Source organism: Pleurodeles waltl, chromosome 3_1, assembly GCF_031143425.1.
Source record: "Pleurodeles waltl isolate 20211129_DDA chromosome 3_1, aPleWal1.hap1.20221129, whole genome shotgun sequence".
Classification (NCBI taxonomy): domain Eukaryota; kingdom Metazoa; phylum Chordata; class Amphibia; order Caudata; family Salamandridae; genus Pleurodeles; species Pleurodeles waltl.
Genome location: NC_090440.1, coordinates 1,980,349,809 through 1,980,367,772, shown reverse-complemented (window position 1 = coordinate 1,980,367,772; position 17,964 = coordinate 1,980,349,809). Strand labels below are relative to the sequence as shown.

At 41.8% G+C, this 17,964-nt stretch overlaps 1 protein-coding gene across 1 annotated transcript in view; it reads right to left on the bottom strand.

Annotated features, from left to right (window-relative positions):
* Window positions 1-17,964, bottom strand: part of VPS53 (VPS53 subunit of GARP complex) — a 693,920-nt gene that overhangs the window by 18,158 nt on the left and 657,798 nt on the right. The window contains exon 20 of the mRNA XM_069226380.1: window positions 3,967-4,104. Within this exon, the coding sequence (XP_069082481.1) occupies window positions 3,967-4,104 (138 nt within the window). The remainder of the gene's footprint in view (window positions 1-3,966; window positions 4,105-17,964) is intronic.

The following is a 17,964-nucleotide window of genomic DNA, read 5'->3' as shown; positions in this document are numbered from 1 at the left end:
ACTATAGAATAGGTGGATCCCTCCACGGCAGCCACGGTAGGAGGAGAAAGCATGCCAGCATCTGGAGAAGTATCCAGACCACTGGCCGCACCCAATTCCTGTACCCAGTCCATATTAGGGTTGTCCTGGTAGTCATAAGGGTTCATGGACCGCTCCAATCCTTCCCCGTTTTCATACCCATAAGAATAAGGGTCTGAATCCAACCTGGGGTGTAGAGACCCCATCAAATAAGACGGCAGCATCGGCTGATGCTGCGCCGACTCCGAGTCGTCTAGGATTAGGATTGGGTCGATGTGGATCATGGGCACAACGGACGTCGGGAGCGTCGACTGTCGAACTGGTGCCGGGGAAGGTCTTGAAGGTGCGACCGGCATTGGTACCGATTGGGTAGCGGATCCGTACGGGACCTCAATGGCTGGGGCTGGAGCCGCCAGCGTGGAACCCAAAGGGCCCCAAGCTGAACCCAAAGGGCCCCAAGCCGAACCCAAAGGGCCCCAAGCCGAACCCAAAGGGCCCCAAGCCGAACCCCCAGGACCCAAAGGCACCAAAGGTGGGGTCAGACTGCCCAAAAATGAGACGCATGGCCTCATAGAATTCTTTCAATTGGACAGGGATCGCTCTGGCTCCCAGAAAGTCATGGAGGCACGGAGCGGACCCAGAAGTAGGCTCTGAGGACGGAGGCCTAGAGCATTGACGCTACTCTTGCATCGCATCAGCCCACCGACGTGGTGAAGTCGAAGGATGCCTTGCTTTCTTCAACTTTTTCTTCTTACCCATGTGACCTGACGTGGAGGACGACGAGTGGTGGTGACTTCGTGAGCGGTCTCAAAACCCTCCTCTTGAGCTAGACCGGGATCGATGCGGAGTAGAGCGCTGGGCCGCCATAAGCTTGAGGGAGTGCTCCCTCAAGGTCTTTGGGTGATTGGCCCGGCACTCGGAGCACGACTTCGGTTCGTGGTCGCGCTCCAGGCACCACAAACAGACCCAGTGCGGATCCGTCACTGACATCATGCGGTGACAGGCCTTGCAAGGCTTGAAACCGGTCTTCGGGGACATCCTCGACACACCAAAAACTTCACCAAAAACAAAATGTAGAAGTCGGTCAGAAATTGACCTAGGGTAGCTCTCTCCAGATCAGCGCGTGGTGCAGAAAGAAAAGAACTGATGTCACCACGCTCAGGAGGCATCTATAAACGACTCCCAAAGTCATCACGGTTACCACAACGACACCTGCGGAGTTGACCTACGCCACCTAACGACACGCAAGGGTACTGCTCAAAGAAAAATCTCCGGATCCAGTCTGACACCTGGGAAAAATTTTAAGGTAAGGAATCTGCAACTAGAAGTCTCTATCAGATATGCAGCTTCACTCTGTCACTTGTGAGGTAGTACAGCACATTACTGCAGAAGCACAAAATCACCACCTACCTGTACTTAAGAGCTTTGCAATATGGCACCTGGCGGATATTCTAAGGGCGACGAAACTGCAGTTAAAAGTATCCATCATAATTGAAAACTTTCTGGGTTTTCTGCTAAATCCAATAAATTCACCTCTTTCTATTATTTTTTTAAAGAAAAGGGCTACATAGAGGGATATCGCCATAATCTATTCTTTGTTACTAATATCTCAGTGGGATATATCTCAAATAGTAGCACTTTTGTCGGATTGATTCTGGGCCCTCCATAAAACATGGCCCTCGAGAGACAAACAATTTAAATTATTTAGAAAAGTTTGCATTACACTACTCATCCTGATCTTAATACTCTTCTGCACAATACCAGAGAAAAGCTATATTGGTGAACTCAGCACATACTGTTCTAAATAGTTCAAATAATCTTTAGATTCAGTCTGAATTTGGTCACAGAATACAATGCCTGTCACTTTAGGTAGGAAGCAAGATGCATACAAGTGACAACAAGAGGGAAATCTTAAGTATTCCATTCAGCTTTTATCCACGTTGTATCTGTTGATCATTCAGTTGGGGGGATTCTCCATGATTCTAGCCTGGAAGGTTTCAGAAACTAAATACTGAGATTTTCATCAAGGAATCATGGGCTGAAAGTTCTACTAGCAATCATAGATTGTGGGCCAAATGGGTCAGAGGTTTATGAATGTATTTGGGTATTTACATGGCACAAACATAGCCGTAGGGAAACAGAGTGCTCTACTGGGTCACAGGCAGAGAATATGATTCAACTTTGTTTACGGGGGTGGTGTGAAGCTACTGCAGGCATTAAGGAAAGGAACATTCTGCTTTGTAAACATGTAGAGTCCTTTGAAGATATAAGTCTTCAGCTGTTCCCTGGACTGAAGGCTGGTGGGGTCAGCTCTGATGGTTATAGGAGGCTGTTAAAGATCCTGAGTGTTAGTTTGAGCTAGCTAGTTTACTAGTTTTTCTCACATACCTTAGTCTCGGGTCTGATGATATTCTGGCTGCAGGGTTGACGATACCCAACAGAGATGGTTAGTTTTTAACCCAGTAGGCAGAGGTGCGATTCTTGCTAGCCTAGTAAATTATGTAGCTACCCTTAAACATGATGCAAACTTGCAAATGCAGCCAGTGGAGTTCCAAGAGGGTAAGGTTGATGTGTTGCATGGCAAAGGGTTTACATCCATTGGACTCTTCTGTGAATAATGTTGCTAATTTTCTTTTTAGTGTAGCTATTATAGTAAAGGCTTATTAAGGTGATCAAATTAGTTATTTCTTTTGGTCTTACGCCTTATCACACCATGGAAAATCATCCTTCAATACAAGTAGTCATGGAGATTATACGATTTACTCTCCCTCCTTTACTCAGGTTTATGGAATCCAAATCTGGTCTAAGTATTATAAGCTCTAGATTAACTGATGAGTGTTTGACTTTTAATAATCATCTACATTCCTATGCTGGATATATTTTCCTGCAGGCTACCCGGTGTCACAGCTCTGGATGTAACTAATATTGTTTACAGAGATAGTGTCACAGTTAAAAAAAATATATATCCTTTTTGTTCAAAAATGACTTTTTAGTTACCAAGAAAATCTCACACATCAGTTGAACATTTATGGGCCTGACTGAGATCCTGGCGGACAAATTACTCAGTCACAGCAGTGACGGATCTCCGGTCTGCCAAAATATAAATCCCATTATATCCTAGGGGATTTATATTTTGGCGGATGGGATATCTGTCACGGTTGTCACGGAGAAACTCGTTCGTCAAGATCTCAATCAAGCCCTATGTATTAAGCAGTAAGTTTGAGCCATGACCCTATCGTACTGTATCAAAGTTGGCGAGGTGACTCCCTCAGGAAAATGTTTGTTTTGTTAGGCACTTTGATAAAAAAAAAATCCACTTTGTAACATAGTGTCTGTATAAACGGCTAAAATGCTAGGAATTGATACTGTTGCTATTAGGATATACAGCCAGCTCACTGCAATGCCCTACTAATGAAACAAACCTTTCCATTTCTTGCTAATTTTTATAGGGATGCTAAGATCTGGAAAACTTTGAAGTACAAGATCGTGGTAATACAGAGATATCCTTCAAGATAAAAAATGCAATTCCTATATTTAACAGTCAAAGCTGTAGAATATGGGAATATGGACATAGGACGTCATTTGGTTATGCACATTTCTGTAATTTTATTTCTAAATCCTGCTTTTCCCATCTTTACACAAATTCCACTCACTATGACCACTTCTTCCATTTGTCTCTTTACAGCTCTCCCCCCCTTTTGCCTTAAGCTCCATTTGCCCATATTCCCCCTCGTCCTCAACTCCTAACACAAACTATTTCTTCACCCTAGCTTCAGCATCTTCACTCCTCTAGCACTTATCTCTTCCACTTCTCTGCTGAAAGATGTGCAAAGGAACTTCTGAGGTCACCCTGGTTTAGGTACTCCAGGTCATACTTTTGATCTCCTCACCTCATCATTACCGCAGATAAATACCAAAATCACAAAAGATGAACCTGCAGCTACCCACCTTTAAGATCATTTCAGCACGAGTCATTCCTTTCACTACGATCTTTGTGTAGCTGGCGGGGGCCTTTCTCACCACTTGGGACCCGATGGATGGAAGATCGAGCAATACAGTTTTCAGAGAGTGTGTGTCCAGAAGCAGCTGCAATGCAAGTTTCAGATGGTTAGTAATGCAATGTTTCTGTTAATTTATAAGTCCTGAAGGTGTGGTGCCTGATTTTACCCACTTGTGCATTCATTACTAATATAGAAGAGGCAGGTGAATCAAGGCTATAGTTAGTTGGAGGCTGCGTTCCAAACACTATGCCAAAAAACGATGAATTTCAAAACATTCGAATGTTAGTATCCAGAGGCCCTGAATCTCAATAGGTGATTTCTGTGCTTGATGTTGAAGTAGTGGTGTGGGAAGAATCTGTCATATATGCAATGTGGACGAAAATCAGGAGACCTTATGGTGATTGACCTGTACATTTGACCAAAAGCAGTATATGACATAATTGCAAAAGAAGGGTTTACACAGTGCAGGCACACCCTCTACACTGTTTTCATTCTGCACATACACACTCACCCTTTTAGCACTGATATGGGATTTTTACCTTATAGTGTCTCAGGCCTTCGTTAGGGCCTCTTCAATGTTGGTCTGACCTCAAGCTTCAGTGGATTAAAGGATTCAGCGCCTTGACACCTTTGGGTATATGTGCGCTCTCTAAATTTGTTTTCATTTCATACTCACAGCTGATGCACACGCCTACTGCTCATGCACATATACCATATGTTAGTGTTCATACATGCAAATACACACAAGCACTCATGTGGCCCATGTACACCCAGATAAACACATGGGTCGTACAAGTATGTGCATGTCTCTTCATTTAGGGCACTCATTTATGCAAAATGTCTATGGACATTTCAGGACTGTTACGAGCAATGCAGATTCCTGACTTCCGTAAGGATATGCCTACAGACCCCAATCCAAATGAGAAGTGCATATCCACCAAAAAGCACAGCAGCACAAGTAAAAGTACAACACATGCATAAGCGCAGTGTCCATCCAAAAAGATTCTTCTTGGGTACTCGTGGAGTTTGAATGTTTCATGATAAGTTTCAGAAAAAAATATATTTTTAATTGTAATATTGTCACTTCGGCACTAATGTATCAAATATGACTGTACAAGAGAGAAGTAGGTCAGCCAGGCGGAAGACCACTCATCTGCTTACTCTAGTGTTGACACCTAACCTGAATTTCATAGGACAGTGAAGTGACTTGTTTGTCCTGTGCTGTTCATTGCCTGAAGCAGAACCATAAATCTGTCCTTACTTGATGCCGTCCTGAAATCCTCAAAATATGACTGGTCCAGCCTTTCCTTCTGCCAAGAACTACCCAAGGCAGGTAGAGGAATTGTAGTTTTTGGCTGCACCTACAGGCTAGAGGGCGGTGGCAGGAGACCGACTATATATGTCTGTGGCAACCCAAGGCTTGCAACTGGTCTTGACAGGAGCTGAGGACCAGAAGAGTTCACCAAGTGAGAAGCATGGCTCTCTGTGCCATTCGATTCCAGCCCAGACTTCTGTTCAGAGCAACTACATACCATGTACAGGGATACTTGCCGCACAGCGTACATCCAGTTCCCTGCAGGAACCAGGCACGGCATACATTCCAAGGCAAGGCAAAAAGGAATGCTCATAGCACCAAATCTCAATACATTTTCAACCAAAATAGTAAGCTTCTCATCAAGTCCGCAATATCGACTACCAACGTATTGTCAAGGTAAGTAGAAGTAAATGTATAGTTCTGTATATATTGTTATCTTATCGAAATGTAAGAGCAGGTTGCTATTAGTGACCGGCATTTCGGCAGGCTCTCCACATCAACATATCACACCTTGGTGAATGGATGACACAGCACTTCCTTTTCCGCAAATGAATACATTAGCAGGTAGAAAAGGGAACCATTGCTCTTCTGTAAAGAAGCCCACACTGCAATATGGATACGAGGGATGCTATGAGAAGGGATATCTCTCTGCATCTCCGGCCATAACCTTACACTCAGTGACAGAAAAACAGGGAAAACACTTTGAAGCCCAAATGTAACCAAACACTGCCTCACAATTAATTCAGCGCTTTGTTAATAGTACTTTATTAACGGAGCCTTCAAAAATCACACTTTCTGCAACATTCATTTAATTTGTCCCTTCAGTCTTAAACTACGATTTCCTGTCCAAAAAACATGAAGTGTACAGCTCCAGGACATTATTTGTAGCAGTTCACTGAAACAATGGTCGATCCAGTGTGCTATATCACGTTTGATAAGAGATGATCAGATTCCCCAAAAATATGACACCAGTGGCTGTGGCAACAATTCTGCCTAATTATTCATGCTCTATAGGGGACATGACCAAAGGACGATTAGACTGAAGAAAAATTAACAATCAAAATTAATGTGACCGAATAATTTGGGAACCCCAATAGCAGATTGCACATTCATCAGAAAATGATATTAGATGAAGTTAATTTGTTCTTTTAATGGATCATTTTTCCTGTATACTTCTTTATGAACCACTCCGAAAGCAGCTCACAGAATGAGGCAGGATTAGTGTTAATCATTTTAATTACTCAGTATCAAAATTATGGAGGAGTCCCATGCCCAAACAGGCACTAGTGTTTAGTAAATGTTTAGATAAAGCAACAATACAAAGATTGTCTCCTCTCAAAAGTGAAGAAGCAGATTTTCCTCTTCTAGCAGGCACCTTGATACATTTAGGGATTTTTGTTGGAAGCATGTAGAGTTTGTTAAAGGGCAGTGTTCCTAATCTTGAAACTGTCTGTGTGCGAACATCTCTTTCCATATTCAGACAGGACAGCTAATTCGTAATGGATACCCAAATCTTTAGCTATATCTAAGTAAAAATGGTCCTCATATCAGGTGTCACACTGACTAGGAAAGTATGGTTTCGAAAGATGTCTCTATAACATCTCAAAACTAGATTAAGGTCCCAAGATGGCACCAAAATTGAAATGGCGGTGAGGGATCAAAAAGTATTGATGACATAGTGGCAAAACAAATGAACCTTAATCCAGGAAACAAATTGAGACGGAAATTGCAGGCAGGTATCTTTTAACTGTGTCTAAGTTCAGGGTCTTACAAGTCAAGTAAAAGTGAAAATTCATTATAGAAGCAATATCGGCTGCTAATGAGAAAATGCTGGCTGCACACTGGTTGACAGATTCTGCTTACCTGCCAGAGTAGACTTAGCAGAACATCTCCTTTCAGCCAGAAATACTTCCAAGACATCAGCTAACATGGAATAAATGTTCGATCTCCACGCATAAATATTTAGAACTTGTGGGTTAGAGAGCACGATTGCTCAGAGCTGTTGGGAAAGCAAATTCTCCTGCTGCTGAACTAGAGATTCTGGGCCCTTATTCAGTCATGTGCTATGACAATTAACTGAACTCATAATTTTCTGATGTCCTTGATCTCTCTTGGAATAAGATGAATAGGAGAAAATATGTAATGAAAGTGAAATGCCAATTCAATGCAGCCATCTATTTAATAGATATGAAACTTGGTACCACTATTGCCCATCTGTATCTTATGGGCTCTCTGATCCATTCATTTACCATAAAATTGAGTCTAGTGAAACCAAAGTAGCTCTTTCAAGAGTTAATCATTTGAGTGGCCCCGCCACTAAAGGTTCTGCATTGAAACATGTAATTTCCATAGCTTGCCCAAGAGGTACCATCTTAACTGCAGACACTGCTATAGGATTTAATTTGAAGTAGTGCTTTTGGCACAAAGGCTATGCCTTAATATCGACCAAACCTTCAGAAAGGAATTTGGATCAAGTGGTAATTTTAAAATACTCATACAACTTTTGATACTGCTAGTGGAATTATAACATTGGATAGGCCAAAAACCACAAGAACAAGTTCTGCACTATCTGACTCTCTGAGAAAACGGTCAACCTTATCATAAACTAGAGCATGGGCATCAAGGACATGTCCACGAGCCAAGTCTGGACAGCTCAGAGAAACCTGGGGTGTAGGGGTGGACAACATTTTTTAAATTCTTTCTGTGGTTAGCAGATGCGAAGCTGGAGGCAAATCAACCATGCTGCTGTGCTATAATGAACAGAGGCTGGTGGTGGAACCAACACGAGGGAGGCACAGGGGAGTCGGGTGGATATCAGAAACAACAGGTGGGGGCAAGCAACACGAGGGTTGTACATGGGAGGAAGCAGCCATAACAGACAGCAGGTGGAGATGGGGTATGTGGAAAGCAAAAATAAAAGAGGTGCAGGGGAGGAGGAAGGGAGGACCAGAAGGAGAGCATCAACACAGAGAAGGGGTGGATGGGAGGTAATAGAAACACCAAGAACAAGGTTGGATGCGGGGGGTGGCAGAATGAGGGGGGCGGAAGAAGAAATAGTATCTCAACCACAGTGCGAACAGTGGATGGGCACTAATTGAGTCAAATCAATCTGTGGTTGGTCCTTACTCTTAAAAAAAAAAAGAAGCGTCCATTGGAATACGCTGGCCAATTATAAATTAGCAAAGAAGAGTGACAATGAAGCCAATAAATGGTAAGCAATGGGCGCGCTACAAGACCTTGATTGTAAACAATACATCTCACAAGTGAGAGCACATCCAGTGCCTGTGCTGTCGGATGCTCAACCTAAAAAAGGGAGGAATGCAGGTGAAATGCCATGCAGAACAATAATTCCTCATTCCTTCAGTGAGGAATGCATGGAATGAGGTATTCTTGTGATTTCAGGCATTGTCAGGGGCCAGACAATCCAATTAACTTCATAGTAATCACCCTAAGGTAAATAACTTAGATGGCCCATGAGAGTGTCCTCCAAAGCAACTTTACATTTGGCATTAAGGTAAATGCATTGTGTGATCACTTACAGTGCTTCTAAAAGCATATGTGCTTTTTGTTTTTGTTTCACCCCCCAGTGTTTCTCGTCCAAGGTGCTGACCCCCAATTCCACCTGTAGGTGGAAAAAAGTGGAGACATGCCTGCTAGTCACTTATCTAGCAGGAATTTAATTCACCTTCACTTGCGAGTGCAACTTGTCTGGTGTCATACAATCAAAGCGAACAGGCCCATCATGTCTAGATGGGCATATGGGTTCCTTTGCAGCATCCATGAGATGCCTTAAAAGTTAATGAAATTGGGTCTTGGATTGATACTCTGCCAATCCTGAGTAGATTCTTTAGACCATAAGGCATTGCTGGTTCTACAATGCTCAGTCCCATTGGTTGCTCCACTGCAGTTCCTGGGTGGACTCATTTAAGGCTATAAAGCATGACTGGGTAAAGAGATCCTTCACATGTGATGCACCTCTGTTGCCCCTCTGGCTTCATCAGGTCATTTACTATGCATGGTTTCATAATGGCAAATCCATGCCTGCTACTCAATCGGTTCCTTAGAGCATGTCGGAAGAGTTATGCATAGCATGTGTATCTGCAGCTACACGTGCCATCAAACATATAATTCCTGCTCCTCCGCCACTCCAAGGTAGTCCAACATACAAGAGAATATCACTGGTTCTAAAATGCCCATTCCAATCCTATGCCACTCTTCTGTGGAACTCCTATGACCATTTACTTTTGCTGGCTGCATAATGGCTACTCCTTTGTCACTCATGGAATAACTTCAATGTGGAATGCTCCCTGACTCTCATGAATGAAGTCCTCAGAGCAGGGCCATGGTTGGTTGTGTAATGCCCATTCCTCTGGGTTGCTCCATGCCACACATGGATGGACGTTCTAAAAATGTACTGTTGCCGCTTGTATTATGGACACCACAGATCTAAGCACATACTTATGGTTGCTGAGGATCCTCTATGGACTTCTTAGGACATATACTATGGCTCGTTCCATAATGCAAATATGGTTTGCTCTTCTGTCTCTCCTGGATGTAGTTCATTGGAAATACCATAAATGATGAAACATTGTAATCAAAAGTATTTGTCACATCTATTTCAACTGTGAGACAACACCTACTTTCCAATCATTTGTAACAAATAATGGAGTATACATAATCAGAATAAACAAGGTAATAGCCATAACCCCAGTATAAAAGGTACAGAGAGTCCTTTAATTCCAGATTTTCATTTTGTCCGGGTTAAGGATAACCAATTACACCCAGTACCATAATCTTTGCAGGTATTAACAAGGTAGAATTTAGGAGCCCTAAGCCCTTTGTATTTTTCCTCGTAACACTTTTGATGCCCATATTAAGTGTGGTTTATAGGCCAATCCAAAACTAGTATCTGCATGCATGAATGACTGTGCCTTTTCTTACACTATTCTCTTACACCCATGCACAAGTGTAGTTACATGCTTGCTGCAATATGGTTTGAACAGTTTCTATCATACATGCATGGCAGCAATACTCTTACTCGGCCATAGTGCGCTCACGTACACAAAATCCATACACTAGCTCCTAAAGCCTTAAGATTTTGGGCCATATTTATCAAAGTTTGGAGTCACTCTTGTGCCAAGCAAGATAGCCCAAGGGCGAAGGAAAACCTAGATGAGATTTACTAAGCCATGCAAGGCCACCTGGAGTGGCCCTGTGGTGCGTGGTAAATCTAGAGTAATACAAGGCAGTGCAAGTTGGGGCCCTGTGTTACTCTGCGCTAGGGAAGCATACCATGGGTGGAGCATGGGTGTTCACATCCACCCATGGATTTGGGCGCATCCCCAGATTTACAATGAGTGTACATTTGGGAATGTATAAAAATGCTACGCACACTCAGGGGAGGCATAAGGAGAAATATATTTATTTCCCTCGTTTTCCCCTCCTTCTATGTGTGCTGCATTCTGAAGCACATATGGAAAAAGGAAAAAATCTCAAAGGAATGTTTTAGTGCGGGAAAGTGGCCCTTCCTGCACAAAGACAATCCTGCCTGCACGAAGGAACCCTTGCACCATGGGACAAGGTTGCCTGCATTGGTACTAGGCAGCCCACAGTGTGACAGTGCAAGGAGAGGCTAGGAATGTGCCATGTAGTGTTAAGTATGGAGCATTCCTGTCCTCTCCTAGTCACACAACGCAGCACAGCAAGGTGTCTTGCTGCACTGCATGAAATTTTGATAAATATGCCCCTAAATATCTCACTCATTTTCACTACAAATTAATGCATAGGAGCTGCAACAAAACACAATATGTGTGCAACATCATGCACAACATCAAACCATTACTCATAAAAGCCACATAACGGACACTCACTCTTCCATCAACCACACTCCAATGAGGTAGCCTGCTAGCTATCCACAAACGCATTCAGTTCCTTATCAGGGGCATAAAGCTCTACACAAAAGCAGCCCATGAACATGAAAATTGGCCACTGACGCTTTCTGAAAAGCAATCGCTTGTCAGTGAACACCTGCCAACTTACAGTCATTTTTCACCTGGAAGCAGTCTGAACAATGACGCAGGAACAAGGAGGGTTGTTGTCCACGAAAGCGGAACAATGCTTTCCTGAACAACGACCCTGTTTTCCTCTGTCTTAACCACGCATGTCTGAACAACGAACATGCGTGGTTAAGGCAGAGGAAAACAGACTTGGGATCGGAGAGGATGCGGTCAGGTAAGTGGGGCTGGGGTAGGGTAAGGTTGGGGGGGGGGGTAGTTTTAGGGGTGGGGGTCATTTTAGTTTTTAGGGGTGGGGGGTCGGGGTAATTTTCGGTTTTAGGGACGGGGTGGGGGCCGGGGTAGTTTTAGGAGAGGGAGCCGGGGTAGTTTTATATTTTAGGGGCAGAGTGGGGGGTTGGGGTAGTTTAGGATTTAGGGGTGGGGGTAGTTTTAGCAGTGGGGGGGGGGGTCATGGTAGTTTTAGGTTTTCGGGGTCAGGGTCAGGGTACTTTTAGGTTTTAGGGGCGGGAGTCGCTGTAGTTTTAGGTTTTAGGGGTGGGGGCTGGGGTACTTTTAGGTTTTAGGGGCGGGGGGGTCACAGTAGTTTTAGGGGTGGAGGTGGGGGGTCGGAGTAGTTTTAGGCTTTGGGGCTAGGGTGAGGGGTGCGGTATTTGTTGTTTTTAGGGGTGGGGGTCAGTTAGTTTTAGGGGCGAGGTGGGGTTACGGTAGTTTTAGGGGTGGGGTGGGGGGGGGTCAGGGTAGTTTTAGGGGCAGTTTAGGCTTTAGGGGTGGGGGGGTCGGGGTAGTTTTAGGGGCGGGGTGTGGGGGTCGCGGTAGTTTTAGGGGCGGGGTGCATGCTGGAACCAAGCATGCCTTTACCAGGAATGCCTTTACAACAAAAAATCGTTGTTAAGGCATTCGTGGTAAAGGCATTAGTGGTAACAACGCGGTCATTGTTCAGACAGTGTTGTTCAGGCATGCGTGGTTCCAGCATATATTCTTTTCACCATGTGAGAGAGGACGGCGGGACTTTCAAGGGGGCCAGGACGTTTCACTCTGTCACAGCTTGAGCTGCCTTTGAGGTACAATGGAGAGCACAGGGTTTGCAGAAAGGGATGGCCACTTGTACACTGGCTAAAAAACATTAAAGGTTTCTGGTGTTGCCTCCCATGGGTGATATGAGAAGGTTGCGAAATCTGTGATGGATTTTAAAACTGCTGCACCCCAATAAGCAAGCTGGAAATCTATTCTTCTGTAGGGGCTTCCAGCTCATCTGGTGCTTACCGTGTGACATCAGCTCTTTACCAGGTGCATGGCTACCAAGTTGTAAGTTTGCTTATGTGTGACATTTGCATTTTTCTGGATGCTTGTGTGATATTTAGAGTGCCACTTTAATACGAATAGAATAAAGAATGAGGCGCATGCAATGGTGTATATCTCATAAATGACTCCCTTTTTGTGCTAGTGGTCTGAATAAGCCTAAAAGCAGCTGCAATGCTCCTAAAGTTGTTATGCTATTTTACAAACCAACCTCCCTTTTATAACATGACCCATGCATACAAATTACTACTAAAAACAGGCGAGATGAAAGGCCATATGCCAGTGTGCTATATAAGCGGAAGCATTGTACTCTTTCTGCAAAAGACACTTGTTCCTACCGACGCAGAAGTGATTCTGATGCACAGCTGTCAGAACTATGGGCTGCAGAATTTCTGGAATATGGCCCTTGCTTTCATCAGGTAAGGGCCCACCCAACATCTTTAGTCAAGAACATGGCCTACTTACCAGAGGAGTACAAAGGAGACTGAGGCTCCCTCCTATTTGTAAAGGGGCATGGAGAACCAATACCATAATCTGTTTGGAGACGAGAAACTGCAGCCTGAAACCCACTACAGACAGCAAGACACCCCAACACTTAACAAGGACAGAAAGGGATGCCCTTGACAACCTCCAGGCCACTTTATCAATTATGATGCGCCCTTTCCTTCCAAGTGCAGCCATGCCATTTGTGACAACTTCAGCCAGTCATGCTATTTTAACTATCTAGGTTGGCATTCTGAAACTTTAAACCCCATTATATAATGAGAAAAATCTACGGACAAGTCCCAGAATGACCAATGCTCTTTGTAAGATAGCCAATGACTTACCAAATGAGTCAATCACATGACACAAGGTCACTTGGCAGCCATGGTACCTAACACTTGATTGTTCCCACTGTCTACCCAAGATGGTGTGTAGATTGAAGAATTTAAACTGGGGCATAGGTTGATTGACTATTACAACAAGTTAAAAATAAATATGCAGAGTGTTAGCTGGCACACACATGCCTTTTCAGGTCAGCCTTGCTTAATAGCCCTTCAGGTGGGGTGATACTCTTACCTGCTTGCGAGTTTTACGACAGAAAAATGCAAACGTCAGTGCCACAGGAGAGCCCAGAGTAGAGGAAGAGGATAGCCACAACCTACTACGCCCTGTTTAACACCATGCATCTGTAACACTCCAAATATAGCTCCAATATAAATGAAAGAAGCATAACTGTACTGTATTTAAGTACAACAGGCCAATTACTAACCTACCCCTCCAAAAAAATACATCTCTTGCAGTCTACTCATCAATTCGCAACTCTCATCTGGACAAGAGCAGGGCAGCACAGTAAATCAGTTAATGGCCAGAACATGCAGGGTTATATGCCAGTCCCTCTGTGATCCCATATTCCGTTTCACTGGGTTAGTCAAAGGCACTGCAGTTGTATGATCTGTCAGATATGGTTAAAACCATGGTAGCGCTTGGCCTGTCACTTGTCACTGATCACAAGTATTACAGCAGGAAGGGTGGTTTACCACATGGAAAACTGCAGACAGGTTGCATCCAAAGTGAGGCTGGCAACTCTGAACCCATGCAAGGTCAGTTGCTGATCCTAGAAGTCTTATTCGTTTGGCATCTGTTACAACTGTGGAAGCATCTGTTACAACTGTGGTCAGTGCTGGAGGGGAACAGAAAAGTCTTCCTTACAGAAGGCTCTCCTCTCTTTCCCACCAGTTCAAGTCTGCTGCAACATCCCTACAGACCACAACTGATTCCTCCAGATTCCCTTAATGTTGGAACCAATGTTTGCAAAGGCACCACTACAGAGTACTCATGTGCCAGAATGCATGAGTGACCAGGAGGATGGAGGAAGTTAACAGACCGAGCAAATGAAAGCCCTTTAGGACTGGGATTGAAGCCCCTATTTGAAGCATTGTAATCATATCCCAAATGTCCTCTATCCTCACCGGAGGAGGGAAAAGCACTGAGCAACATGGTATCCAGTACTAGCAGGATGAACAGGAGGTGTTGAAAGGAGTTCAGATGATATTTGGGTCGATTGATTGGAAAATCCAAGTCAAACAATAGAAAAGCAGTTGAATCCAAATTATGGAGCACCAGCTCAGTCAACCTGGCTTTGATCAGTCGGTCATCCAGGAATGGGAAAACTTGAGGCCAACCATCTGAGATGGACCCCCACCACTGCCATCACTTTTGTGAAGCCTCAAGGTGCTGATGTCAATCCAAAAGGAGGAAACTCTTAATTGGTAATGAGTAGTAGTCAATACAAACTTTAAATACTTCTTGTTGGACTGCAGGACTGGAATGTGTAAGTATGTGCCTGCAAGTCTAATGACACCATCCAATCTTCAAACTCAACCTCCAACAAAACCGGAACTTGTCCTTTGTGAGGAACCAATTCAGGATTGACAAGATCAAGGAGGCTGCATGCGGGATATCCATGAGAACGGATCAGCTGTCATTTGGCCTGCCCCAATCCAGACATATGGGTATTTGCATTGCATAAACATACACACAGATTGGTATTTGCCAGATATATCAGAAATTACCCTATTGAAGTCTATTTTTGGAAAATCTAGAACTTAGTCATCAGGTACTGTCAACAATATAAGAAAGTTTTGCCAGTTAAATAAAGACTAGTTTTAGAATCTAATCCTAGTTGGTTGTATTGCTGAATTTTGCTGTGAAACAATTTGTTAGTGAGTACCTAGTAAAATCTATATTTGTATTTGTTGTATATCGCTCGGGCAAAACATGAATTCATTTGATTTATCATTCTAGGAATCTCAGACCAGTCCAGCTAGGACTTGGAGGGAGTTCTGTAAACTGATAAGCTTTTTTGTGGCCTGATGTCGTGTGTGACGCAGATTGTCTTGTCTTTTTGGATTATGGGACTTGTAGTTTTAATTTAACACTGCAATCATGTACTCAAAACCAACAGGTTGCAAGGATGGCTAAAAATCCTATATTAAAGTGTGAAATTTACGCTTATGCCAGCTGAGTATTTTGAGCTGCGAGTAATGTTTGCAGATTTTTCTCTTCTCTAGCTTGTTTACATGTTTTCTGTTCAAAATAATTTTATTATTTTATGATGTGACAAAGAGACCAAACAAAAAAAGAGCACCGAAAGAGGTACAGTGAGTACTTTCATTATAACAATAATATAATAATTGTACCTACATAATAACATTTGCTGAATAATAATAATAACCAAACTTGAAAATAAACAGGGGGATCGATAAAAGCCATCTACAAATATATCATACTAGAGCTACTACAATAATCATAGAATTTTACTAACATACATTAATACATATTTATAAGTACATTCCCATATAATTATCAACCGGGTTCCAAAATGCTGATAAGCATCTGTGTTATGAACAACACCCATCATAGTAAAATCAGCTCCATGGCCACCATGTATGAATTGAGAATAATGAAACATTTTTCCAATTGGCAGTTACTGATTTTAAGGCAGCAGAAATTAGGAAGTCAAAAAGTTTGTTATTCTTAACTGACATTTTTGCTGACAATAAACTTGATTTGCCAATCAGCAAGCTATATTAAAGCTTCTCTGAGAAACTATGAATTTTTTAAATAACATTCCATACCGCCATCCAAAATTTAGAAACAATTGTACAATTAAAGAGCATATACTTTAAGGAGCCTAAAGTATAATTCAAATTATTTCTTTCAAAATTATTCCATTTTTTTAATACATTGACACAGCAAGAGTAGAGGACGAATCAAGAATGGAATTACATAAAAGTTCGTACTTAATCACATCTACAGTGGAAAGGAAATATTTTTGTAAAAAATATATTATGATAAATATCTTTTAAGTAAAAAATACAAGAGTTTATCCATGACTTCCAGAATTTTATATTCTGAGTTAGTTTTAATAAAGGTTTATGCCATAAATATATATTTAAGGTATTAGAAATAGATACTTCGAAAATAGAATCTAAATTGTGTATTATTAATTTTGTAGATTTTAGTATTGAGGATTTTTTATTAAAGAGTTAGAACAGGCAGTAATGTTGGTAACGGAAACGGTGACATCAAACTTCTTTCAAAGCAAAGCCATGTGGGTACATTATCAAAAGCTATATTAGTAAACCGAAAAATGCTTTGTTTTAATATAAATGCTTTATGATAGTTAAAGAAATCTGGCAAATCCAAACCACCATTACATTTTGAGGATTTTAGTTTTTTTATAGCTTATACGTGGTGGCTTATTATTCCAGATAAATTTAGATGTGCATTTATCTAATTTTTGTAAAACTTGAGAGGAAGTTGATTTGGAATCATAGAAAGGAGATAACGTCTTTTTGGAGCAACAATCATTTTAATAGCTTCAACTTTGCCCCACCAGGTTTAAGTGTAAAGTAGACCATTTCTGAAATTTGTTTTTTATATGATTAAGAATACAATCGCAGTTCAATGTAATTGATTGTTTAATAGTACTAGAAAATAGATTACCTAGATACTTAAGATTTTCCCTTTGCCATATGAATTCAGTATTAGATAACATCTCATAGGTACAGTATATATTTAATGGAAACAATTCTGTCTTATTCGTGTTTAAAGAATAACCTGAAATTTGGGAATAAGTATGAATTAAATTTAATAAAAGGGGAATGGATGATTCAGGGTTAGCAGTATAAAATAAAACATCATCAGCATATGCTGAAGTTTTAATAATGTCATTAATTGTGATACCTTCTATTTCCTTGCAATTTCTAAAAGCAACAAGTGACGGTTCAATAGCAAGGATGAAAAGTAGAGGTGATAAGGGGCAACCTTGGCAAGTGCCTCTTAATAACGAAAATCTATTAGATAGATGACTATTGATAAAAAGGTTTAGCAGATGGACCACAATATAGCGCTGAAATCATGCAAATAAAGGAATTACCAAAATTAAACACAGATAGGGTATGAAATAGATATTGCCAATGTACTTTGTCAAACGCTTTGTTTTTCAGCATCCAATGCAAGAATTCCAGAAGGCAAAGATAAAGATGAAGCATTTTCAATTATATGGAATAACAGTCTCACATTATTTACAGAATGTCTATGTTTCATAAAAACATTTTGATCAATTTATACAATGGAATATAGTACAGAAGCTAGTCTGGTCGCAAGGATTTTTGCTTAGAATTTACAATCTTGGTTTAATAATGATATAGGACGATAATTTGAAACATTAGTATGATCTTTATTAGGTTTTGGAAGAAATATAATTAAGGCTTCAGTGAAAGAACCTGATGTCATTCCTGAAAAACTAAAGTGTGTAAATAGTTGG